This window comes from Micropterus salmoides, unplaced genomic scaffold (assembly GCF_014851395.1).
Source record: "Micropterus salmoides isolate LMB-PRFRI ecotype aquatic unplaced genomic scaffold, ASM1485139v1 Ms_hic_scaffold_16, whole genome shotgun sequence".
Lineage (NCBI taxonomy): Eukaryota > Metazoa > Chordata > Actinopteri > Centrarchiformes > Centrarchidae > Micropterus > Micropterus salmoides.
In genome coordinates, this window is record NW_024040707.1 from 31,417,873 (window position 1) to 31,444,052 (window position 26,180).

The 26,180-nt window shown below is 41.3% G+C and overlaps 1 protein-coding gene across 2 annotated transcripts; it reads right to left on the bottom strand.

Annotated features, from left to right (window-relative positions):
* Positions 1-1,813: 1,813 nt before the first annotated feature.
* On the bottom strand, positions 1,814-25,972 carry LOC119905973 (renin binding protein). 2 transcript variants are annotated; one of them, XM_038723420.1, is made up of 12 exons: positions 25,818-25,957; positions 21,587-21,658; positions 17,235-17,340; positions 17,059-17,134; positions 16,904-16,979; positions 15,700-15,884; positions 8,477-8,704; positions 7,571-7,652; positions 7,272-7,447; positions 7,008-7,139; positions 4,713-4,800; positions 1,814-4,155 (listed from the first exon to the last, which is right to left on the bottom strand). In XM_038723420.1, exons 3-12 carry the CDS (start codon positions 17,333-17,335, stop codon positions 4,082-4,084), a joined length of 1,218 nt encoding a protein of 405 aa, XP_038579348.1. In that variant the 5' UTR covers positions 17,336-17,340; positions 21,587-21,658; positions 25,818-25,957; the 3' UTR covers positions 1,814-4,081. The 2 variants fall into 2 exon arrangements, with proteins under 2 accessions (XP_038579348.1, XP_038579347.1); XM_038723419.1 differs by lacking the exon at positions 21,587-21,658 and having other exon boundaries at positions 25,818-25,972.
* Positions 25,973-26,180: the final 208 nt, after the last annotated feature.

The window sequence follows — 26,180 nt, forward strand, 5'->3', positions numbered from 1 at the left end:
AGACGTATTGCAACGGAAGAGGATATGATATTTACATGTGCAGAGACGATTGTATTATTTGAAAGGGGGGAGTGGCAGCAGCGTACCAGATAGTGATGAGGAGGTGAGTATGGACTCAATGATGGCAGTGTAGAAGTGCACCATCATTGTCTTTGGCTGAACGTCTTCAGCTGCCGCAGGAAGTACATCCTCTGCTGGGCCTTTTTGGTGAGAGAGGTAATGTTCAGCTCCCACTTGAGGTCCTAGGGGTATGATGGTGCCCAGGAAGCGGAAGGAGTCCACAGTGGTGACTGGGGAGTCACACAGGATGACGGGGGAGGGTGGGGCTGGGCTCTTCCTGAAGTCCATGACCATCTCCACTGTCTTCAGTGGTCAGCGTTGAGCAGCCCTGAGGTGAACCGGTGCTGATGATCCTGGAGTCAGAGATATTTTTTCCCATCTTCACGTGCTGCTTCCTGTCCGTCAGGAAGTCAATGATCCACCTGCAAGTGGAGTCAGGCACATTCAGCTGGGAGAGCTTGTCCTGCAGCAGGGCTGGGATGATGGTATTGAAAGCAGAGCTGAAATCCACAAACAGGATCCTGGTGTAGGTTCCTGGGGAGTCCAGGTGCCGGAGGATGAAGTGAAGGGCCATGTTAACTGCATCTGCAGACCTGTTTGCTCTGTAGGCGAACTGCAGGGGGTCCAGGAGAGGGTTTGTGATGGGTTTAAGGTGGGACAACACAAGGCGCTCAAAAGACTTCATTACCACAGAGGTCAGGGCGACGGGTCTGTAGTCATTTAGTCCAGTGGTCCTTGGTTTCTTGGGGACAGGGATGATGGTGGAGGCTTTGAAGCAGGCTGGCACATGGCATGACTCTAGTGAGGTGTTAAAAATGTCTAAACACCGGAGACAGCTGATCAGCACAGTGCTTCAAGGTGGATGGGAAGATAGAATCCGGCCCAACCTACAGTAACCTACAGTGCAAGAGGTAACAGGTAGTGGTTCAATTAAAGGACCATGTTAAAGGTACCTGCTGTAAACTATTATTAAACCTACCAAATATTTAATTAAGAGATTAGCTATTCACACAAAACCATACCCGCGCTGCTGCAGCAGGCCACCTTTTGTCCCTTATTTCATAGTGACAAAGTTGGCAACACTACTATTATTCAATCCCTAAGTGTGATGCACACAAACTGTATGATCGCATTTTTGGTTTAATTTAACATAACCTATTTTGTACCACTGTTTATATTAATTTAATAGAGAGTCAAATAAGTCTTCCAAGGCTTTTGTATTACAAATATGTATCCATTGATATGTGCATTTATTTTAAAGCTGCTTCCTGCAATCATGTACAATGGCTCTCAGGAGAGAGTTTTAGCATCTTTCAGCTCGTTTTGGTTTTATATCCCCGGACTTTTCTGTTCTGGGTCAGACTCATCACTCATTCATCAGCAACAGCTGGCAGCAGATTTCAGTGAAAAAAGCCACCGTACACAGACACAGTTATGTATGAGCTGGTGAACTGAGGCTGAATTCCAGTCTCTACGCTCATGGACTCAGAGTTTGAGGCGGGTTTATTTGTACCCGTAGGTAGGTTTTGCAATAGACAAGTCATCCTCACATTTTAGAAAAGACACAAACTGTAGACAAAACAAAATAAAAGTACTCAAGGCTCCATGTTTGTAAGTGTGTGAAGTAAACTGATTATTTGAAAATAAGCTCTCATTCACAGGTCATTTTTTAACAAAGTCTGGAATATGTTCAGATCAGACAGTCGGTCTCTTTGTAACGCGACATGTTGCAAAGAGCAATGCGGTCCCATCATCAGGTTCAGAGACATCTTTTTAATCACCTTTACAAAACAGCCTTTTATTCATTTTAGTGCATCATTGCATTTCTATATTGTATATGTCCATTTTAACTGCATCACTGTTGTGGAATCTCATTTCTTTTTAACTTTGTCCTTTTAAACTGCTTGATTTTATTTGCCTCTGTTTTAAAGTGTTTTTAATTTATGTTTAACCATGTAAAGCACCTTATAACTCAGTTCTACAGTCAAACGCTGCTTTGTGGCCCAGCTTCACAACACGTCCTTCAATCATAACTTTATTTGTAAATCACTGTCTACAAGGTGCTTTACGTACAGTGAACCTGTCACATCTAAAGCAACGTTAACTGTCTAATTACAAATGCAATTCAATGAAATAATCTGAATACATCACAGTCCACATTTAATCATTAACTGTAATATCTCAATACAAAACAGCCGTATGCACGTCCCCAGCACTAAAATAGTTGATTCAACTTTAATATATGATAATAATCGGTATGCTTGAAAAGAAAACTACCTAGTTACTCCATTAGCTGTATAAAATGGAATGAACAGGATGTAAAGACACAGTGCTGTCTCTAATGTTCAGTGTAGAAGGCACATTTTGACATTAGTTGTTTGGTGTTAATGTTTTAGTGTGTATGATGAGGGAGGGGAAGAGGTTTACTGGTCCTGGGTCAGCATGCAAAGGTCTCCCAGCATGTTCATGGGTTTCCTTTCAGCATCCACATACGTGTAGTCAGGTGCAAAGTGGGAAATCTAAATTGTTTACAGATGTCAGCCTGAGTGTAAAAGTCATATCACTGGTAATTTGGACATTTCAGTTACTGAGCAGCTTATAACATTAGGGGAGAGCGTGGTGATTTGAGCCTGTGGGGAAGTTGAGCCACCTCTTGTTTCTCCATTATAGACAAAATTGGTCACATGACCACACATTTTTTAAGAGTCATCCATTTTCCTCACCCTGTGATGGAGAGAGGCCCATGGAATAAGTTATAAGCACATTTAAGATAAAAAAAAAAACCCTGCTATTTGCCATTCAAAGTGATTTTTTTTTTTGTTCAAGGAGTCCTGATTCTTGTATCTGAACAATTACAGACAGGTTTGAGAAAATCTTACACATTAGTACTTTAGGTAGTTACAATATGAGGCTATACTGTTAGCATGACTTTACCCTTAAACAGCTGGATGACACAATTTTGTTAAAATGGCGGGGATGGGGTCTTTTGAGCCAAAAGACCTGGGGGAAGTTGAGACAGATATTTGACTGTAATTTTACATTGCCGCCTTATGCATCATTGAAATGATGTGACATTATGCATTTTAGACCAGAAACCATCATGTCATGCTTCTATAAATGGAAGACAGACAGGCTTCAACTCCTATTGTGGGTTTGGACAGAGTAATGGGAGAGGTACAAAAATGGGTCCATTTATCAGGTGGCACAGGACATGACGATCAACAGGATGGCTTTAAAGCAGTACATTAATATGAAACAACTAGGAGACATAGCTGCAATGTTTCACTATCTTAGTGCAATTGAATGTTGGGACCTGGCGTTTGAGTTTGCATGATAAAATGACATGTGTCTCAACTTATCCTCTCTCTTGGCTCAACTTACCACTCATATGGGGCAAGTTGAGCCAAGAGTCCACTTTTTTTTTGGAAAGCCATATTTGGAAAACAGTTTATTTTAGATCCAAATTGATTATTTCCAGGGATGCACCACATCCTAAAATATATGTTCATATTTTAGTCGGAGAAAGTACTGTCATGTCCTCGCTTTAAAGACACCTCAAGTAAAAATTGTCTCAACTCACCCCGCTCTCCCCTAATTATGGCAGAGAATCTTAACAACAGGAACGGCTGGATATTTTCTCAGCAAATTAAAAGGAGAAAGAAAAAGTAAGAAAATCATGATGTAGTTAGATCTTACATTAATGTCAATACAAACTTCCACAGAAGATATATAAAGAAGCCTACGGTTTATTCAGAATCACACATAAAAGCAATTGCTTTGGTATTTTGGTGCTTAACAGTTAACATAGTAACATCATGTATATAGTACACAGTGAATGCTGATATATGTCAGTATGCAGTAGTAACTAATTTAATGAGCCGCTCAGTCACTGGATATTTGTGATGAGGTTTGAAAATTAGTGCAGTTTTGCTTTTTGACATGATTATTGTGGTTTGATTAGTGAACAGACCCAAACATCAGATTCAGTCCCATCATCATTATAACGCCACCGTCAGATCGCTCAATCCTGGTTTAACAGCAGATCGTCCAGAATACGCTCGCACATGTACAGGCAGCGAGGCACGTGGAAGAACCCTGAGGAAGAGACGAGAAACACGATCATCTTACCCACCAGACAAAGCAGGAAACTGCCCAGAGGTCCCAGACTCTCAGCAGAACCCAGGGCACCAGGTACTCTGTTTTGTTAAACTGTACATACCACTGAAGCATAGTCAGCACTGAAATTATAACTCCAAAGTATTTCACCTCAGAGTGTTTCATGTGTTGGGGAGTTCTACTGCACATATTTTAAAGTAGTATAAAGCCTTTAGTTTCTCAGAGGGAGCTGTGTGACAAATGTCCTCGAGTGATGTCACCTGAGTCTGCGTCGGCTGAAGACTACGAGTCTGAAACTGAAATCTGTTGGTTTGGAGTCAGAAAGATATTTCACAGACCTCTGCTGCTGCTGCTGCAGGCTACATTGCCCGCTACTCACATAACACACACCAATCTCTGACCAAACTGTCTAAGTCAAGTTGCATTGTGGGTAATACAGGCAACTGATTTTTACAATGAAGAGGAATGTGCGAAATGCAGTACTTCTTTTAAAACATGTGCAGTACTTATACTACTTTTAAAACATGCATTCTTACCTTTAAAGGGGCCTCCTTTAAAGTCCAGCACTACTCTCCCTTCCTGGGTCAGATAGCCAAACCACTCGCCGCTCTTAGCGTCCGGAAACTGTACAGAATCATGCAGTATATTCAGTAAGTATTTTCACAAAATCAACATCTACCAAGTTTCAAAGGTTCCACTCAGGGCCCACCCGTGGCATAGGCGATTGCCTAGGGCGCAAAATGTCAGGGGGTACCACAAGAGAAGGTTTTTGAATCTCTGTGAATCAGCTCAGCCCAGCAGATGCGACACAGGCAGTTATAACAATCGAGTGCACCTCGTGCTGTGAATCCAGACAGTTGTGACGAGTGGCAATGTAACTGGTTGCAAATATAAACATCTAAAACTGAGGTACAACCTTGCTTTGTTTGGGATTGTGAGCTGCAATTTATCGGAGTTAACGTGTGTGTGTGGATTGTGGTGAGATTTCTGCCTGATCACAAGTGTTTTCGGTTGGTTTCGGTTTCACATGCAACTTGCAGTCCCAATAGCCTACTACCAGCGGAGCAATAATGTAATGCACAGCAGACTAAAGGGCAGCTAGAATTCTCATTAAATGATGACGTCAGTCTCGTAATATTCTGACTTTTTTCTGGACATGTCAGAGAACACAGATTTGTGGGAGAGATTCTGAATGTGCAGAACATTTTCAACATGAGGGGAAAACCTGCTGAGACACAGGAGCTATTAAAGTCCAGGAGTTTATTACTGAATTAAAATTAATTCAGTGATCACTGAGGTGAAAAGGTGCCACCTATTTAAAGAGGTTACGTCCCCAAACAGAGACTCAAAAGAGGAGGGAAGGCTAGGAATGTTTACTGACTCAGTAGGGATTTAATTAAATTAGAAAAGCTGATCTACAGGAGAAAACATTTAAAACCAATAGCTACAGAATGCCTAAGAGCCTTACTGCATTATATTCTTTTAACTTTTAATATTTTGAATTGTCACCTGTCGCCTGAATATTGTGTTTCCCTTTATATAGATAAAGACATTTCCACCATAAATTGTTGCAGAAATTTTCAAGAGAATGCAGGAAATGAAGTCTTCAATGCTTAAAATTTTATGGGGGAAGACCCTCCTCCTCATTTGTCCCCTCCTTTCGTTTAAACTAAACCAATGCTCTTGCATTTCAGGAAAATGACCCCATAAATTTACTACAATGAAAGAAAACAGTATCTGGGTTGACACACAGTTTATGGGGGGACACATTCCCAGATACCAGGATAGGTTTAGTCTCCTATTTGAGGCTACGATGTGGAGGTTAAGAGGGCTATGTGGGGGCTGATCACACTTCATTGTTGACCATGATTATTGACTTGGCTGTTCATCTATAATGCTATGTGAGTTTGGCTGCTGAACTTTATAAACAATTCTTGAGGATTGAGGAGTGATGGGCCCAACCCCTGATGTGGTGTTTTTAGGATTAGGCATGGGGTGGGGGGGTGCCAATTTCAAATCTTGCCTAGGGCTCCAACACTGTCAGGGCCAGCCCTGGTTCCACCTTCCTGCAGACCTCCACATGACGTATATCTTTGAATGTGAAGTATTTATGCTTGAATGCTAACGGTGCTAAAGAGAGGACAGGTCTGTAAACATGTTCAACATGATTTTTCAGAGAGTGAGATGAGCAGATAGATCTCAGTCTCATGGCTGGTTGTTAGATACAGAACTTGGTTAGCCTAGCTAAGCATAATGACTGTTTGTTTCACTTCTAATGGCATGTACACAAGGTGGTTTTGCTGGTTTTCACTGACTATACACAAAATGAGTGATGCAGCACTAAACTAACAGAATTATTGGCTAATTAAATAGGTTATGGAAAGCTCCAAGTTAGGGGTCATTAAATTCCCTTAGTGGAAAAGAGTGAACTGTGACGACTCGGTGAGGCTGCACACAGTCACCGCACCGGATAGTAAATTGACTCTACTTGTTTAGCACCTTTCTAGTCTACTGACCACTCAAAGTGCTTTACACACATTCACACACTGATGGCAGAGGCTGCCAACCAAAGAGCCAACTGCTCATCAGAAGGAGACTAACATTCAAACACACTCACACTGATGATGACAATATGGAGTTCAGTATGTTGCCCAAAGACACTTCCACATTAATCAGTGAGCTTTAGAGGTGCTGGTAGGTGTATTTTGCTTCAAACCTTTGCTTATAGTCATTATGCTAAGATAGGCTAACTACGTCTTCCAGCTCTGTAGTCAACACACAGATATGAGAGTGTTCACTGTCTTCTTGTCTCATTCTCCATGTGAACTCACGTGGCTGAAGGTGTATTCGTAAACCTGAGAGAATCTCTGGAGCAGCTCTGGCCTCTGGGTTTGACTGTAGGCCATCAGGAAGGCGATGAGCGCCTCACAGTGAGGCCACCACAGCTTCATACTCCACTCCAGCTGCTCACCAGGGTCACAAGCAGAATCAGATAGATGCATTGATGAACCAGAAGTAAACACCATCTACAATTACAGGCAGAGGATCTGCTGCCTAAAGGAAAACACCATCATATGTGTATATTACTGATTCACCTGTGTAGGGCAGTGACCTTCCACATCCAGGAAGTAAAAGAGGCCACCATGCTCTTTATCCCAGCCGTACTGATAAGGGAGCTCCACAAACTTGTTAATGGCGGTCCTCTGGAGTTCCTCGTCCCCCAGCGCTGCACTGAACTGAAGCAGGAACCAGCCGGCTTCCAGAGCGTGGCCTGAGTCAGCACGGGTTAGCATGTGGGGAAGTCCAAAAGAAACATGGAAAATGTTGAGGTCGGCAACAATCAACAGGAAATATCTCGACCCAAGCTTCCTTGAGCTTCCTAGTATCTGTTTACCTGGGTTCTGCAGCCGGCCCTGGCAGCCCGGCAGCTCTGCTCCTTCCAGCGACACGTTCTCTAAAACAGCTGTGCCGCCTCTCTGTAACAAGTTACAGAATGTTTATTTTCAGTTTTATGTTATTAATGCACTAATTGGACAATCTTTTAATACAGAGTCAGAGTGAAGCTGTTACTTCTGGCTTCTTGTTCCAGAGGAAGGAAAACAACATTATTAAAAAACAGCCCTACAACAACCACTACACTGTGTGGTGTGTTTCATTAAGGGCCAGTTTATACTTCTGCGTCGAGTCTACACTGTAGCTGATGGAGTAGGATACATGCAGTCATGAGCATTTACACTCATGCGTTGGTGTCTGCGTCGCTCTGCAGTTACGCCACCAAAACGCTATTTGGCAGTGGGGCTTCTACGTTCCACTGTGTTGAGTTTCTTCGTCTTTGTTGGTGTAGGCTAATAGAAACAATGGTGAATTAAAGAGAGCAGATCATGTTAGGAGTTGGAGCTGATCAATGTTGAACAGCAGTTACTTTTTGTGAAATGATAATAAAACGAGTGAAGGTGTGGAATGCACAATGAAAGACGAGCCGGATATGTGACGCTAACAAGCCCACCAATCACAGTTGTTGTGGTCTGCAACTTACATGGAGAACAAAGCACAGACTGAGGGTTCTATATTGTAAATCTGCTCAAATATTTTGCTTCAAGGTCAAATCTGGTGAACTTTGATGTTAAAATGTGTTAGTAAGTTATTGTGATAGCATGTTCCCACTTGGCAGTTAGCTCGCCAGCTGCAGTAAGTCTAGCATGTGCAGGTGTACTTTCCTCCCCGCTGTGAATCCAAGCTGAGTACAGCTGAGACGCAACAAGAGTCACATTAGCATCAGTCAAGTTCTGCGTGTCCACACCTGTATGTGTTGTAGAATCTGCTGGACACACCAGCTGCCCAGATCTCCGTACTTCTGAACCACCTCCTGCCCCCGGCCTTCAGTTAGCTGCTGCACCAGACACAGCAGCATCATGGGAACTGCCATGCTGTTGCTGGGAATGTCTCCAGGAAGCTGGGGCCGGCCCAGGCCAGACGGGTCCTCCCTGACCCAGTAGATCAACTGCTCCATCATCTGTTCAGCCTCCAGCTTGCAACACATGTTGTCCACAAAGTATTACGAATTTGCTCGCTCACACACACACACACACACACAATTTACATAATCGAATCAGAATCATCAACTCCTGCCTATAGTCGACTGATAGTTGAATCGTGCGTTTTTGTGCACGACGATTATACTTATTGGAGAAAACTGGTAGTTCTATGTAAAATCAGAAGTTGAGCACCCCCATATCGCCAAAATGTCATGATCCACAGGGTAACTCCGCTTGAATCTTGAGAAGCTGCAGACTCTATTCATTCAACTTACACTGTAAATTTTACTTTTTGTAGAGATCGATCTCTCTCTCTCTCTCTCTCCCTCTCTCCTTTACTTCAATATCTTTCCTAAATCTAAAATAACAAGCCCTTGTTATTTTAGATAATTGTTGTTCAGTAACCCTTGTTTGAGATTTGAATGACATACAGACTCCAGAGGGTACTGTACCAAATACTTTTGCATAGTCCCCAGGTGTAACCGGTATATTATATTCTGAAAGAAATTCTTCATAAGTAAACAGAAGACCATTCTGGTTAAATAACTGATCTACCAACACAATGTTGTTGTTAAACCAATATTCCATGAAGAGATTTGTGTTTATAGAAAATGTCTTTGTTATTCCATATAAGATATTTGCGAGGTGAGAAGTTGTGCTTGTAGATGAGAGACCATGACAAGAAAGCCTGGTGATGAAAGGCAGTCATTTTAACAGGTACAGTGGGTACGGAAAGTATTCAGACCCCTTTAAATTTTTCACTCTTTGTTTCATTGCAGCCATTTTCCAAAAATCAAAAAATTCATTTTATTTCTCAGTAATGTACACTCAGCACCCAATCTTGACAGAAAAAAACAGAAATGTAGACATTTTAGCAAATTTATTAAAAAAGAAAAACTGAAATATCACATGGTCATAAGTATTCAGACCCTTTGCTCAGTATTTAGTAGAAGCACCCTTTTGATCTAATACAGCCATGAGTCGTTTTGGGAAAGATGCAACAAGTTTTTCACATCTGGATTTGGGTATCCTCTGCCATTCCTCCTTGCAGATCCTCTCCAGTTCTGTCAGGTTGGATGGTAAACGTTGGTGGACAGCCATTTTCAGGTCTCTCCAGAGATGCTCAATTGGGTTTAAGTCAGGGCTCCGGCTGGGCCATTCAAGAACAGCCACGGAGTTGTTGTGAAGCCACTCCTTCGTTATTTTAGCGGTGCGCTTAGGGTCATTGTCTTGTTGGAAGGTAAACCTTCGGCCCAGTCTGAGGTCCAGAGCGCTCTGGAAAAGGTTTTCGGCCAGGATATCCCTGTACTTGGCCGCATTCATCTTTCCCTCGATTGCAACCGGTCGTCCTGTCCCTGCAGCTGAAAAACACCCCCACAGCATGATGCTGCCACCACCATGCTTCACTGTTGAGACTGTATTGGACAGGTGATGAGCAGTGCCTGGTTTTCTCCACACATACCGCTTAGAATTAAGGCCAAAAAGTTCTGTCTTGGTCTCATCAGACCAGAGGATCTTATTTATCACCATCTTGGAGTCCTTCAGGTGTTTTTTAGCAAACTCCATGCGGGCTTTCATGTGTCTTGCACTGAGGAGAGGCTTCCGTCGGGCCACTCTGCCATAAAGCCCCGACTGGTGGATTGCTGCAGTGATGGTTGACTTACTACAACTTTCTCCCATCTCCCGACTGCATCTCTGGAGCTCAGCCACAGTGACCTTTGGGTTCTTCTTTACCTCTCTCACCAAGGCTCTTCTCCCCCGATAGCTCAGTTTGGCCGGACGGCCAGCTCTAGGAAGGGTTCTGGTCGTCCCAAACGTCTTCCATTTGAGGATTATGGAGGCCACTGTGCTCTTAGGAACCTTAAGTGCAGCAGAAATTTTTTTGTAACCTTGGCCAGATCTGTGCCTTGCCACAATTCTGTCTCTGAGCTCTTCAGGCAGTTCCTTTGACCTCATGATTCTCATTTGCTCTGACATGCACTGTGAGCTGTAAGGTTTTATATAGACAGGTGTGTGGCTTTCCTAATCAAGTCCAATCAGTATAATCAAACACAGCTGGACTCAAATGAAGGTGTAGAACCATCTCAAGGATGATCAGAAGAAATAGACAGCACCTGAGTTAAATATGAGTGTCACGGCAAAGGGTCTGAATACTTATGACCATGTGATATTTCAGTTCTTCTTTTTTAATAAATTTGCAAAAATGCCTACATTTCTGTTTTTTTCTGTCAAGATGGGGTGCTGAGTGTACATTACTGAGAAATAAAATGAACTTTTTTGATTTTTGGAAAATGGCTGCAATGAAACAAAGAGTGAAAAATTTAAAGGGGTCTGAATACTTTCCGTACCCACTGTACCTTATCAATATCGTAGTTACAAACTAGAAACAACCTCATGCCACCCAGCATAATACATGAAGAGGTAAAACATTCCAAATGGAGGTAGGGTTTCTATATAATTGTTTTAGCCAATTTATTTTGAAAGGTATTATTTAAAGGTATAAAAATCCAGAAAGTTAAGCCCACCGTTTTCATAGGAGTTCATGAGAACTGTTTTCTTCAAGTAATGTGTTTTATTCTTCCATATAAAACTGAATAGCATTTTGTCAATGTCTTTTATTAGTTTGTCGCTAAGATCCAGAGCTAAAGCAGCATATGATAATCGCGAGAGTCCCTCTGCTTTAGTAACTTATACTCTACCTCTTAACGAGAGATCTCTTAAAAGCCATTGGTTAAATTTCTTTTGTGTTTTTTGTACGACAGGAGTAAAATTTAAGGTCATTCTCCTCTGTTGGTCCTTAGTAATAAATATACCTAAATAAAGTATCACTTTTTATTGGAAGCTGGTTTAGGGCACTCTTTTATAGCCATAAGTTCACACTTATGTACATTCAAATACAAACCAGAAGCCTTAGAAAAAATGTTGATTACATCAATTACAATAGAAATTTGGTTTTAATTTTTCAGGAATAATGTGGTGTCATCTGCCAGCTGAGTTATAATTAATTCTCTCCCTATAAGAGAGATACCTTTCACAGCACTGGATTTAATATGGTTTGCCAACAGTTGAGCCACTAAAAGGAAGAGGTATGGGGAAAAGTGGGGCAACCCTGTCTAATGCCTCTAGATAGATTAAATCTTGGGGATGTACCACCCATAACTTAAAAAAATTATCAAACCCATTAATCATAGTAATCTAGGACGTCTAGGACAAGTCTAATATTATTTGTAATATGTCTTTTGGTCATGAAACCTTACTGTGTTTCTTCAATAACAGAGTTCAGTACCATTTTTTCTTTTAGCCAATAGTAGAGCAAATATCTTATAATCATTATTAAGCAAACATATTGGACGCCAATTGTCAATAAGTAATTTGTCTTTGTTTGGTTTGGGAATTAATGTGGTCAGACCTTGAGTCACGGTTGTTGGAAAAGATTCTCTTTCCATGCATTCGACAAAAACTTCTGTAAGTCCTCCGTAACAACCCCATTAATATTTAGTTTATCAATATTGTTATTATTATGTTTTTCAAAATAAAAAAAATAATGTGAGTTTTGTCCTTCTTCAAGCCATTTTGCTTTTTGAGTGTATAAATCTTTAACTTGCAGGGTAGCCAATTCTGCTTTTTCCTCCTCTAAAAGTATATCTGGGTTCTTCTGAGATAAAATGGTGATCTTTGTTATTACCTCTTCCTTTTCAACACTTCTGGATTTGGCTTTTATACTACCATATTTTCTTTAAAATTTACCAACCTTGAATTTTAAAAGTTCCCAATTATTTCCAAATGTTTTTTCTTCCTTAGCTTTGGACCAAAAAAAAGAAATCAGAGATGTAACCTCTTTTTTAACTTCGTCATTTAATAGTAAAGAGCTATTTTGTTTCCAATACACTGACTGAGCAGCGACACTTTTAACGGTGGAAAATTTTAACTTAATGTGTATAGCCTTACGGAGGAGTGGGCCATATTTCCACATCAATAAGATCTTTATTAAAGTTCTCGGACACTAACCAGAGATCTATTCTTGATTGACTAGAGCCTGTTTTATTACTCCAAGTATAAGACCTGTTGGGATATTTTTTTCTCCAAATATCTACAAGCCTGTATTTGTCTGCAAAGGCTTTTAAGTTGGTATTAGTTACGTTTGGTTGACCAGGTGGCCATTTATCCAAATTACCATCCATAGACATTGGCTATTATTACCTTATGATTACACATCAACATGAGCAGTTAGTATCAGTAGTTGTCATTCAGACATAGGTTTAACATGTTTGTTATGACCATCAAGTTAAAGTCACCTCCTAACAATAAGGTGGCATCTGGGAATTTGTCCGACCATTCTACTAATATAAACCTTTTCTTTGAAGAAAGTTGCTGTTCTTGGCAGCCTTCCAAACTGCATCCCTGTGAAGCCGTGAGATAAACCTGAGGATTAGGCCGCCGGATCGAGGATCATTTTGGCGCGGTTTCCCGACTCGATGAGCAACATCGGTCCATACTTTTCATGGCAGTCTCTAACACTTTTCTCCACATGTTTTTCAACGCACGCTATCTTCTCATTCATGTGTTTTATTTCTGCACGGACAGCTTCCACCATTTTCTCAATGGCATCACTTCTGGAGTTGATAAGGTTAGCCAGGGTGACAACAGCATTCTTAGATTTTAAAGTACTGTCCGACTGGAAATGAAAAATTGTAGGCTTTTTAGCATCAGGAGGTTTACTTGGTGTCACAGGCAGTGGGGAAAACTTGTCTTCATTATCCACTTGAACATTACATTCCATCCTACTGCCGTATTGTGTTCACTAGCAGAGAGGCTAACGTTGTTTACCTCCTTACTGGGTTCCATCTGTCTTTTCTGAACAGACAGGCATTCTTTTAAGGCTCCGTCTCACAACCACATCTAACGTTGTTTAATGGATTTCTTCAACGGACCGCACCAACTAAACTTGGTCAACTCACGTTATTCTAAAAATGCTACAAATAACAGTTTAGTGTTGAGAGCTTGACAACATTCGACTCGTCACGCCACCATCTTGTACGGGCCCCCCTCTTCAGCAAGTGTTCCTCCACTGCCACTACAGACATACACGCTACGCCTACACATGCGCACTGACGCTCCAGGGTCACCTGTTTCTGCTCTCTCAGCATAAAAGCAGCACAAATCCATAACATCTGTGTCACAACACAATGTTCCCAGTTTGAATCTGCCTTAGACAGGATCAGTCGTCTCTTATTAATTTCCTCTACTGTGAAGGTCTGTTAATGAAGCTAAATACTGCAGCTCTACAATACTGCAGTTTATGTACACTTCATTAAAGAGGTGGTATTATGCTTTTTGGCTTTTTCCCCTCTCCTTTATTGAGTTATATATCTTTTTTGTGCATGTAACAGGTTTGCAAAGTGAAAAAGCCCAAAGTCCAGCCCAAAGGGAGTTCCCATCTCCCAACACAAAGCTCTGCTCTGAACTGCTTGAAAACAGCTCATTTGTAGTCCAGCCCTTCACTTCCTTTTCTTGTGATGTCACAATGAAAACGCGTCATAAAGCTTGCCAAGCAGCCTGCAGGGGTCAGGCACACCCTCAAACCAAGCTAGTCTCACCGGAGGCCCTTTGGCGACTCGTCTTTGATTAGGTTTCCATTGTAGAAATGTTGTACCTGTACCTGCTTCCAGGTACTTTTTTTTCGTATCACCTCACCTCCATTCAGGTTCCAAGCCAGATGAGGGTTACTAAAATGTAACATGAAAACACGACCAATTGCTGATTGGTAAGAGAGAATATTCACTTTCACTGCATCATCGTTGCGTGCGCCAGACAGAGGCCAGCAACGGAAAGTTTTATATTTTACAGTTTTCGTATGAAATTTCATCACTAAATCCACTTCTCAGAAGTTTTGAGGTGAGAAATCAGCTGTGTAGATTTAAAATATTGACAGTTTTACGAGAAGTGATAGCGGAACAAAAATGTGCTTGAATATTGACGGAGCTGAGGAGCTCCGCAAGTGGCTGCGGGGGAAGCCTGCACCAACCCGTGGGAGGAGCGTGTGAGGCCGGCCAGCCGCCCGCTCACAGAGCCCTCTGCTCCCGCCGTCACACAGACTGCTGCAGCAACAACGGCAGACGGAAGGAAGGATTTCATACCGCTTATCTGTCTTTACATTCTGAGGAAGGTTGAAACGTTTTAACTTAAAAAAGAGAAAGCTGTGTGGATCGCTGGTGTGTGTTGCATTGACCATTACGTCGAGGCAGTTGTGTGTGGCGTCGCTATGACGACAAGCTATGTGCTATCTCTGGGTACTATCTGCAATGGAAAACGAAGCAGGGCCGAGTAGAGTCGAGTCTATGGATTTGCGCTATGGTAGCATTTTTCGGCAAAGCAGCACAGATCGTCAGAACACCGGCGAACACCGGCAAACAGTTCAAGGTTTAGTCCCAATGATAAGATGTGGAACAATGATGTTGTGTGGTTGTGGACTTGTGAGTAACTTATACCATCTGCTAGGTTCCAGTCGCAGTCTGAAGCGACTTTGATTTGGATCACACTACCTTGTTTCTTACGACCCGCCCTTCTCTGCTTCTGATTGGCTAGTAGTCCTTACCTGGGAACTGCGCGTGTGCAACTCCCAACAAAGATTTTGTACAAGTAAGATGCATCACTCTGTAGCTCAAGAGCGGAGCGTACAACACATAGGGTGAAAAGAGGAGCTGCAGCAATGTGCAGTATGAGAAAAATATGGTGTTTTTTGAAAATTAAACCATGTAAACCTGTTCTGGTACAACCCCTAATTAAGATTTTGAACCTGAAAATGAGCATAATACCACCTCTTAGAGTCATTTGTTACTCATAAATCAAAGTCAATACATCCCCACAATATGAAAATGGTGTTGAGTGGAACTGAAAAGTTTGACCTCATGAGAGCACAACAGAACAGCTCAGTATCATGAGTCACATCAATCAGCTGTTTACCTTACAAAATATAAATCCACTGTACCTGCATGTCCATGTCACCAGTGACCCTGCTCAGTTCATCCATGGCCATGACGTAGAAACACTCACTGAATATAGTCCTCTGAACTTTGACTGCTTTACCATCTCTTGTTAAGCAGAAGGCACACTTCCACCGGCCGCCGCCGCCACCGCCGGACACACGAGCAAACTTCCTGAGGAATGCTCCTCCTAAGACGCAAACAGAACAACGTGAACTTATGATTACACATCAACATGAGCAGTGAGTATCAGTAGCTGTCATTCAGACAAACTGGGCCCAGAAATACATGTTACATAGTGGAAAATGTTTTCAATATTGTTGTCACATGTCCTGTAAAAGTGTTTGCAGTCGTGCACTTTTCTGTGTACAGAAGGTAAACACTATCATGGCTGCCACTAATCACTTAAGTCTATAAAGGAACAAAGCGCTGCACCATCTGTTGCAAAGATTTACCTGATGTGTGACACCTAGAACCCATTTTCCCATGTTTTTGTGTCTATGTGACTAATTTGAAAATTTTTTAAACTGGCCTAGTATGGAGCAAGCGCGCTGCAGTCAACAGCACTGAATCAGGGCTGCAGTGTAATTCTTGGAGACAACTGCACCCCGTCAAAGTTCGTCCACTAAAGTGCTTGTATTTGCTGTTGACAGGCTCAGATTGTTATGACATTATGGAAAGGATCCCTACAGAGAGAGAGCTTTTTTTAAAGAGCAAGATACTTTTATTTAACCAGAAACAGTCACTATATCGCTCTCGTCAAAGCCACCAGACTCCATTGACAAAAACAGTATTTTTACCTCTCTGGTCTACCGCTGCCTCAATTGGTTAGTTTGTTTCTGTTATTGTGTGAGGGTCAAATTATTAAATAATGTATTGTAAAATGAGAAGTATCTTCTGAGAAAAAAAGATGAAGCTGAAGCTGAAGCTAGCAGCTGAGGCTAAAACTGATCTGGGTCTACTAAAACCAACAGGTCCCTCCTCTGGGGAGACCAACATTGCTCTAGTTATAGCAGCGTTTGCTGGTCTACCACTTTGGTCCAGACTGAAATACCCCATATTTATTTTCACTGTATGTTCACAGGTCCATCATGTTGATGCTAGATAAAAGGTCCGGAATCATGAAGGGATTAGGACTTGCTGTGTGTGTAGTCCCTGGTGGAAAACTTGGACCTGCACTAACTCAACAGATTTTACATTCACACACACCAGCTTTTGCTGCTTCGAGGATTTCAGGCTTGTGAAAGCGCTCCATGGTTCGGTACAGGCGGCAGTACATCCACACCTGTGAAAGACACAAGCCAGAGCATTCACATACCAGCCGCTGACTCATACAGCGGATCACTAATTCTTTATGGATTTACCTGTCGACCCTGCAGCCAGACGTATTTCAGCTCATCGTAAACCTTCCCATCCCTCCCAAGACAAGTGAAGAAGCCTCTGAAACAGGAAGCAGAGACTCAGCACGAGGATACAGACACAAACAGCCATGAGTAGAAAATATTTTCATTTCAGATGCATTTGTGTGTAGCTTCAGTACCCGTGTTCAGCGTCATGAGAGTATTTGAGCCAAAAGTCCACAACGCTGTCCAGCTCTGTGCGAATCCTCTGGCGACACTCCTTCAGCTTCACCACAGACATTGCTCCTTTAAAAACAACATGAACGTCAGTTTGTGATAAAAGGCTTGATGATTGAAGCTAACAAGAACATTTAACACCTTACAGAACATTCATTTAGAATTTGAAACTATTTGTTATTATAAATTATTATTTACAACAAAAGTACTCTCATTAAATAATAAATATCAGCTGTGTATTTGGGTAAAGCAATATCATAAAGTGTATTATAATAAGTATCACACCAATGCTTAAATTTGACATTCAACTCCGAAGAGCTTTGCTTGGTCTAGTGGCTGAATTTAAGACAGGATATTAGTATATTAATTAGCTCACACATCCTGCAGGCTGTGTCATCTGTATTTTGACTGTCCATTCTTTAAGTTTAATTAGTTTGTGTACATTTTAAATGGAGGACTTTTAGTTATAATGTTATTTTGCGGCAGACAGAAACAGTGTTTCTGTGTTTGGATGGAGTGTTAAATTAGACTTTAAATCTGAAGGCTGAAACTCAAACCGGTGTTGTATCCCTACTGGTATTCAAACTAACTGGTGCCAGACGTGTGGGCATGTTGTGTGCAGCAGCTGCGGACTGACTCCATCCCCAGATTCGTCACACATTCACAAACATATTCCTGGCGCATCTTTAATCTACTGCGGCGATCATGATTGTATAAATGAGCACTACATTATATAGCCACACACAAAAAAAAAAAGAAATGAAAGAAAATAGACTTTTTACAAAATCGCGTCAAGCTGGATTCGAACTCACCTGAGCAATAAGTAACATCTACTCCCACCTGCGAGCTGATCACGCAATCACAGATGACTGTCTTCCAGTCACATATTGATTAAGCACATCATCATCCAGGTAACACTTTGTTTGGACTGATCTAAAACAACTGGGCCCTGTTTCAGAAAGCAGGTTGAACAAACTGAGTGTAAACCTGAACTCTAGGTTGACGAACTCTGAGCTGTCAAACTCCGTTTCTGAAAGTTTTCCGTTTCAGAAAGGCCGATCAGAATAAGCTCAGTCAACTCTGAGTATGTTGAGCCTGATGGAAGCACGTGCGTGGGGATGGAAAAAAGCTATCATCATAGAACTCCGATACTACGATTCACCATGGCAACGGGTAAATAAAGAGCCTCCATTTTAATCGGGTGGAGCTAGAAAAATGAATGCGTGCCAACGCGGACCATGATTGGCTATAAAACGCATGATTGATAGGTTAACAATACTACATTTTATACAGCGTTGCTGATTCATCATTTAGCAGACTGGAATTTCCTTAATGAATAATAAAGTGCTCGAATTCTCCTCCAGCCTGTTATTCATTTTAAATAGCTACAGGCCTGTTTATTCAGCTGGAACCTGACGGGACTAAATGCCGGTGGCAATAACTGAAGATAAAAATATTAATCGAACAGATTAGACACATTTTAGGCTCTTCATGGACCTGTGATTGTAAAGCCACAGTCCGACTCAGTAGGCCTATACCTATTAATGATTTTTTGCAATTTAAAATGTGTCTAAGTTCAAACTGAGTGTGAAGTTTTAGATGTCTATGTTCCATTAATAAAATCTTGCTCATTTCGTATTTTGTCAGAGTTGAACATGATGCTTTTTTAAAAAAGCGTCATGTTCAAGATCATGTTTGGGTAAAAAAAACCTAATAGCCTATTTAACTGTGATTTCGATATTTCTAAAGACGTAACTGTGTTCTAATATGTGCTTTGATATCGACAGTATGAATGAGGAAATGTCACTTTTGTCACACCGCTTCCAGCTCCACAGGAGGAGTCGGAGAGAAATTCAGCGTTAGTTGAAGTAAACCTCCTCCCAAGCAGGTTAGGTTCACAGCGTAACTTGCCGGGGTTACAGACCTAGAGTTAATCTGATCTCGCTCTCTGAAACCGAAAACCCAGAGTCTCCCTTTTAGTTTTCACTAAACCCGCTTTCTGAAACAGGGCCCTGCAGATTCAAAGCTTGTTTTTGTTGTGCATTTGCTGAACAGTCAGTTGCACACACCAACCATCCTCCTTTCTCAAGCCTACAGACGTTGCACCTTATAGTAAGCACAGTCGGTACATTAATATTGGATTGGTTCTATTAGGTTAATTAAATAGAGGAAAACACAGTAAGGTTTGTGTGCTTAAAACTTCAGTTTACCGATTATTGTAAGAGAAAACAGAAAAACCTCCCCCAATAAACAAGATGCAAACGGGGCGCGAACCTGCGACCCACAGAAACACTACTAAGGTGCTATATGAGCTAAGGTAGAGAAGCTCATCCATGTACTGGTTTGGATTAATGTGGTCTGTTCTTGTTATTTACTGATTGGGTGATAACAGTTCAAACTGACTGGCTTTGGAAAAGACAGGGTGGAGCTCATTATCATTGAACACTAAGGGTCTTGTAACACGTTGTGATGCGCGTCATTGGGACACTGAGCCCCGTAAAAAGCGGCGTTACATGAGCACATAGAGCGACGTTTTTTTCGCCGCCTCCAGACCGACGAAAAATGCGTCGTTGTTTACACAATTCCACAGGGCGCTTTTTACGGCGTTTTGCTTTTTGGCTGTTTCTTTTTTTTTTTTTAACAAAACGAGGTAGGAAAGTGGCGTATTGTGAGCCTTTTAGCGTTCCATACGAGCATTGACTCTAATGGCCGCAATTAGCTCCGGCAAAGGGTATTCGAGCGGGAAGGCGCGGAGATTTGGAGCTACGTCAAGAGAGTGAACGAACGGTGGCCGGAAAACATAGTAGGATCGAACTTTGTTGGCGGATCTGCATAAACTGTACTGTGAATGTAACATCATGTCAAATAGTTCAGATGGGGATGAGATGGAGTGGATGATGTCCAGATCTGTAAGATTGAAAAGGGACTTGAGACAAAGAGAGAGAGGGAAAAGTTGGTCAGAACATAGCGAGACCGGCGAGGGAAGTAATAACAAGAAATTGAGAGCTAGCAAGAGTGAGAAACAGAAGCCTGAGAATACGGAGAAAGTGCAAGGAAACGATTGGAAAGTTATAATTGAGTTCAATCAGGATGGTGGACACTATCACCCAATTAAACTTACCAAGGCGATTGAGAAGGAGATTGGCAAAATCAAATTTGCAAGATTTCTGAACAATAAACGAATACTGATACATGCAAGCAGCAAACAACAACAAGAAAAGATTCTTAGTATGTCCACACTTCAAGGGGAAAGGATGAAGGCCCACATCCCAGGAGCAACAGCAAAGGTTAAAGGAGTTATATCAGGAGTCCCTTTGAATATGTCAATGGAAGATATTAAAAATGAGATTCAGGGAGGCAAAGCAGTTGAGGCTTCTAGACTAAAAAGCAAACGAGATGGATCATTAAAAGACACACTATTTGTGGTTGTGCAATTTGAGAGAACCCTCCCTAAGTCAGTCCAAATGGGATACATAAATTACAGCGTGAGAGAATACATCCCTCCCCCTATCAGATGCTATAAATGTCAAAGGATGGGGCACACAGCTCAGCAGTGCAAAGGAAAGCTAAGGTGTGCTAGATGCGGAGGCCAGCACGAGTATGGGAAATGTGAAAAGGATGCAAAGATTAAATGTTGTAACTGTGGAGGAGAGCATAGTGCTGCATTTGGTGGATGTGAAGTGCAAAGAGAAGCCAGAGAAGCCCAAAAGGTGAAGATATTGAACAAAGTATCATATGTAGAAGCTCTAAAGAAAGTAAGAGAAACAGGATCAAATAACAAAAACTCCAGTGGAATTGTCCAAAGAAACATAACACCAGTTAATCAGACACAAAACCAGATTCCAGCTCACACACAGAATGGTTGCGAGCATAAATGTAAAGTTGACGATGATACGTTGATAGTGAAAAAAGTGAACTTTGTGGGTTTCATATGTCACACCATCAATGTTGCGTCCCAGTTGAAAAAGAAAAGTGACAGAATTAAGGCTATTGTAGAAGCAGCAGGAAAGCTTCTTGATATGAAAGATATCAAAGCAGATCAAATACATGCATTGTTGACGGTAACTGAAAATGGAAATACACAAACAGAGGGTTAGGACACTTATAATGGTTCTTACATACTACAGTGGAATGCAAGAAGTCTTATAGCTAATGGTCAAGAATTCAAAAAGTACATTCATGAATTAGATGTTGTTCCAGATGCAATATGTGTACAAGAAACTTGGTTACGAGACAGACTAGATTATGTGATACCAGGGTTTAGCTCTATAAGGTACGATAGACCTAACAACCAAACTGGTGGAGGGTGCATCACCTTTATCAAGGATGGGTTGGCCTACAGGGAATTCCCAAGCTCAGAAGATTCAGAATGTATAATAGTTGAAATCTATAGCCCAAGGAAAGAGGGAAACATTAAATTGATTAATTTCTATAACCCATGCAAAAACTTAGATATCAATAAACTGAATGAAATGGCAGGGACTGTATACAGGAAAGAAATATGGTGTGGGGACTTCAATGCACACAACAGCTTATGCGGCAGCAATCACACAGATAATAATGGGGACATAATTGAAGAAATGATGGAAGAAAGATCACTGGTCTGCATTAATAATGGACAGGGAACACGAATGGATGTGAATAGGGGTAAAACATCATGTTTGGATATCACACTGGTATCAGATAATTTGCTAAAAGCATGTGAATGGTTTGTTATGAATGATTCTACCATAGGAAGTGACCATTTTCCAGTTCTCACTATTATCAACACAAATGTATGTTTCCAAGAAGGAAGTACAATTAACAGATGGTGCTTTGAGAAAGCAGACTGGGAAAAATTTAGGTTATGTTGTACGAAGTCAGCAAACCTTGTGACGTTTGAAGGTGATGTAGAGGAATGCACAAAGCAAATTACAGAACACATTATAAATGCAGCACATTTAAGTATTCCAAAAAGAACAACAAAGGGCACGAAGAAAGTGGTCCCCTGGTGGAATGAGGAGTGTAGCAGAGCTGTAAAAGAACGAAACAAAGCCTTTAAAACATTAAAGAAGAATTTATCACAAGAGAGTGTTTTGGATTTTCAAAGGAAAAGGGCAGTGGCACGTAGGACAATTAAGTTAACCAAAAAGAAAAGTTGGAGAGAGTTCTGTTCCACCATAGGTAGAGCTGTAGAGTTAGGGGATATATGGTCTATGTTTAAAAGAATGAGTGGGAAAAGGAAAGCGATTAAAATCCCAGCTTTGATAGATGGAGGAAAGACGGTGGTGTCAGACAAAGAAAAGACAGAGATGTTGGGTAGGGCTTTTGCGGCTGTGCATAGTGGTGATCACCTTATGGATATTCATAAGCAACAGAAAGACCTGGCACTCAGAGAAAATAAGGACGTGAAGCTGAAGAGGGAGGATGGTACAACAACTTTAGATGTGGATTTTACAATAACAGTACTTAATATAGCTCTGCTTGGCAAGGGATATACAGCCCCAGGACAAGACCAGTTATGTTATGCCATGTTCCGACAGCTGCCAGTAGGGTCAAATAAGCTAGTGTTAAGACTGTTCAATAAAATATGGAAGGATGGAATAATACCGAGAAGTTGGAAAAGTGCAGTGATACTACCGTTTAGCAAATCTGGTAAAGACCCAACCAATCCTGGTAATTATAGACCCATAGCTCTTACATCACACTTATGCAAATGGATGGAGAGGATAATAGTTCGTAGGTTATCACATGTAATGGAACAGAGAGGACTACTGAGTAATATACAAAATGGATTTCGGAAGGGCGCTCCACAACAGATGCTCTTGTTAGAGTAAGTAATGAGGTAGAAAAGGCACTGAAAATGAAAGAGCTGATGATAATAGTGTATTTTCACATTGAGAAGGCATATGATACTATGTGGAGGGAAGGACTACTTATTAAACTAAATAGAATGGGGTTTGAAGGAAGGATTTATAACTGGATACTAGACTTTTTAACAGATAGGAAAATTAGAGTAAAGGTTGGATCAGAAATTTCTACAGAGTTTAAGGTAAATAATGGCATTCCCCAGGGGAGCGCAATTAGCCCTATATTATTCAACATTATGATTAATGATATATTTTCATATTTAGATGGACACATCAAATCAGCGTTATATGCAGATGATGGGGCCATATGGATGAGAGGAAGAAATGAGACATATGTGTTAGAGAACATTAGGAAAGCAATAGGGAAAGTAGAGAAGTGGTCATTCAAGTGGGGATTTAAAATATCAACAAGCAAATCCTGTTATATGGTGTTCACAAACAAGCGAAAGTGTCATGTAGAAAAGCTTTTTCTATATCAGCAGCCAATGGAAAAAGTAAATGAATTGAAGTATTTGGGATTGTGGTTTGATAGTAAATACACATGGAAAACACACATAAAGCAATTGGAAACTAAATGCAAACAAGTTAATTTACTGAGAGCGGTGGCGGGATGCGACTGGGGTGCAGATAAACAGTCACTAATTGACATATATAGAGCATGCATGAGGTCATCAATAGATTATGGTTGCATAGTATATGATGCAGCAGCAAAAACAACATTGGAAAAAATTAATAAATTACAATACAGAGCCTTACGGATATGCATTGGAGCCATTAAGACAACTCCCATTAACACAATACTCATAGAAGCTGGAGAGACACCACTGGAGTTAAGAAGAGAGAAACTAGCGCTAGCATATTGGGTCAGATTGAAAGGAAGTGGGAAAGAAAACCCTGCAAAGGAGATAAAAAAGGATTGTTGGGAATATTTCAAGTTTCGGGGGCATGGGTTTGGATGGACAGGGGAAAAAGAGAGTCAGGGAATACGGAATGGAAGGATTAGATTTCACCACACCCAATCCAGTCAGTAATATTCCACCTTGGCTCTATCCAGACGTAAAAACAGATTTTAGTATACTGGAAAAGAAAAGAGGATGGGGAATAGAGGAAGTGGGAATACGGACTAGCAGCTATCTGAGAAACAGTTTCCATAATTATCTAAAAATCTATACAGATGGATCTAAAAACAAACAGGAATGTGTGGGAATTGGAATACATATACCAGAATTCAAAATAAATATCTCAAAACGATTATCAGATAGGCTATCTGTATATACAGCAGAAATAGTGGCAGTCATTATAGCATTACAGTGGGTTGAAGAGGTCAGACCTGATAGGGTGATATTATGCACAGACTCCTTAGCAGTTATTAAAAGCATTCAGTCAATGACATCTGTCAGAGATGACCTACTGATAGAAATGTTTCACAGCTTATTAAGATTACATCGGGGAGGGATAGATGTTCCGTTTTGCTGGGTGCCAGCTCATGAGGGAGTAAATGGAAATGAGATTGCAGACAAACTAGCAAAAGAGGCATTACAAAAGGAAATAACAGTTCAAATACCTCTAGGAAAAGGAGAAGGAAAAACAGCCATTAAGAAGAAAGGTACTGAAATATGGCAGAAATGGTGGGAGGAAGACAGGAAAGGAAGGAGTTACTATAAAATACAAAAGTCTGTCAGTAATAAAAATTATAGCGAAAGGAGCAGGCGGGAGGAAATTATTATGACAAGACTAAGAGTAGATCACACAGGACTGAATGGCACCTTGTTTTTATTGGGGAAAAGGAATAGTGAAAAATGTGAAAACTGTGGGGTTAAAGAACATGTTGAACATATCATTTTGCACTGCATATTGTTTGAGTTGGAAAGACAGATATTTCAAGACAGGGTTCAGGAAGCAGGGCGGGAATGGAATCTGATGGGGGTACTGGGAACAGAAGGAGAAGAAAAGGGTATAAGAATCACCAGGAAGGCATTATTTAAATTTCTTAAAGACACTGGGTTGGTGAACAGAATATGAGAGCACCTTATTGAGGTTGATAGCTGAGTGATATGATGTTACACACTCCAGTACAGTAGGTGGCGGTATGCACTTAAAAGTTGTTTGCAATCCGCCATTAAAGAAGAAGAAGAAGCAGCTCCGGCAAAGGCGGCGCACCTAGACTGAGTCAGTGGATTTTAGGGGTTAGGGTTAGTTAAGCCAGATAACGAAAACATATCCTGGGTATGTTGAACTCGCTTCGTGGTACAGGCCCCAGTTGTTTTTAGATCAGCCAAAACAAAATGTTACCTGGATGATGATGTGCTTAATCAATATGTGACTGGAAGACAGTCATCTGTGATTGCTCGATCAGCTTGCATGTAACATGAAGAGCAGGCGGTAGATGTTACTTATTGCTCAGGTGAATTCGAATCCAACTTGACGCGATTTTGTAAAAAGTCTATTTTCAGCTATTTCTCTTTTCGTGTGTGGCTAGATAATGTGCTCACATATACAATCATGATCGCCTAAGTAGATTAAAGATGCGACTTGAAAATGTGTGACGAATCTGGGGATGGAGTCAGTCCGCAGCTCCTGCACACAACACGCGCACGAGTATGGCAACCAGTTAGTTTGAAAACCAGTAGGGCTACAACACCGGAGCAGCAGGCTGTCCCGTTCAGTACGAAGACAAAGCCCAAATAACGTTCTTACCTTCGGGTCCAACCGCAGCTCAGGAGTAGAGACGTCCTGCAGAGGGTTCAGGTTCTGCACTGGTTAAGGTTCAGCAGCTGGTTCGGTCCGTCAGGTCTGGTCTATGTGACCAGCTGTCATATGACCTGCGGCAGAGGCTCAGAGGAGGAAGTGGAACTGTGATCCTGCTGAAGTAAACGTTACACTGGAATCTGCACATGAGGCATGAAATGCAGATTAAATTGTTGTTGTGAGGATCCTGTGGCACAGAGGGCAGGAAGTGATAGGATTTTATTAACAGTCAGACTGTTTGTATTTGTCAACTATTAAATTACTGTCCAACTGACTAAACTAATTAAGTCAAAATTCTCTGATTCTTATTTT

What these genes read in the sequence shown, in the direction of transcription:
- LOC119905973 (XM_038723419.1), bottom strand. Translation starts at nt 17,335, where the DNA reads ATGTCTGTGGTGAAGCTGAAGGAGTGTCGCCAGAGGATTCGCACAGAG. An exon ending in AGATTCTACAACACATACAG is followed by an intron (nt 7,653 to 8,476) that starts GTGTGGACACGC and finishes AACTTGTTACAG; the next exon opens with AGAGGCGGCACAGCTGTTTT. An exon ending in ACGAATACACCTTCAGCCAC is followed by an intron (nt 4,801 to 7,007) that starts GTGAGTTCACAT and finishes GATTCTGTACAG; the next exon opens with TTTCCGGACGCTAAGAGCGG.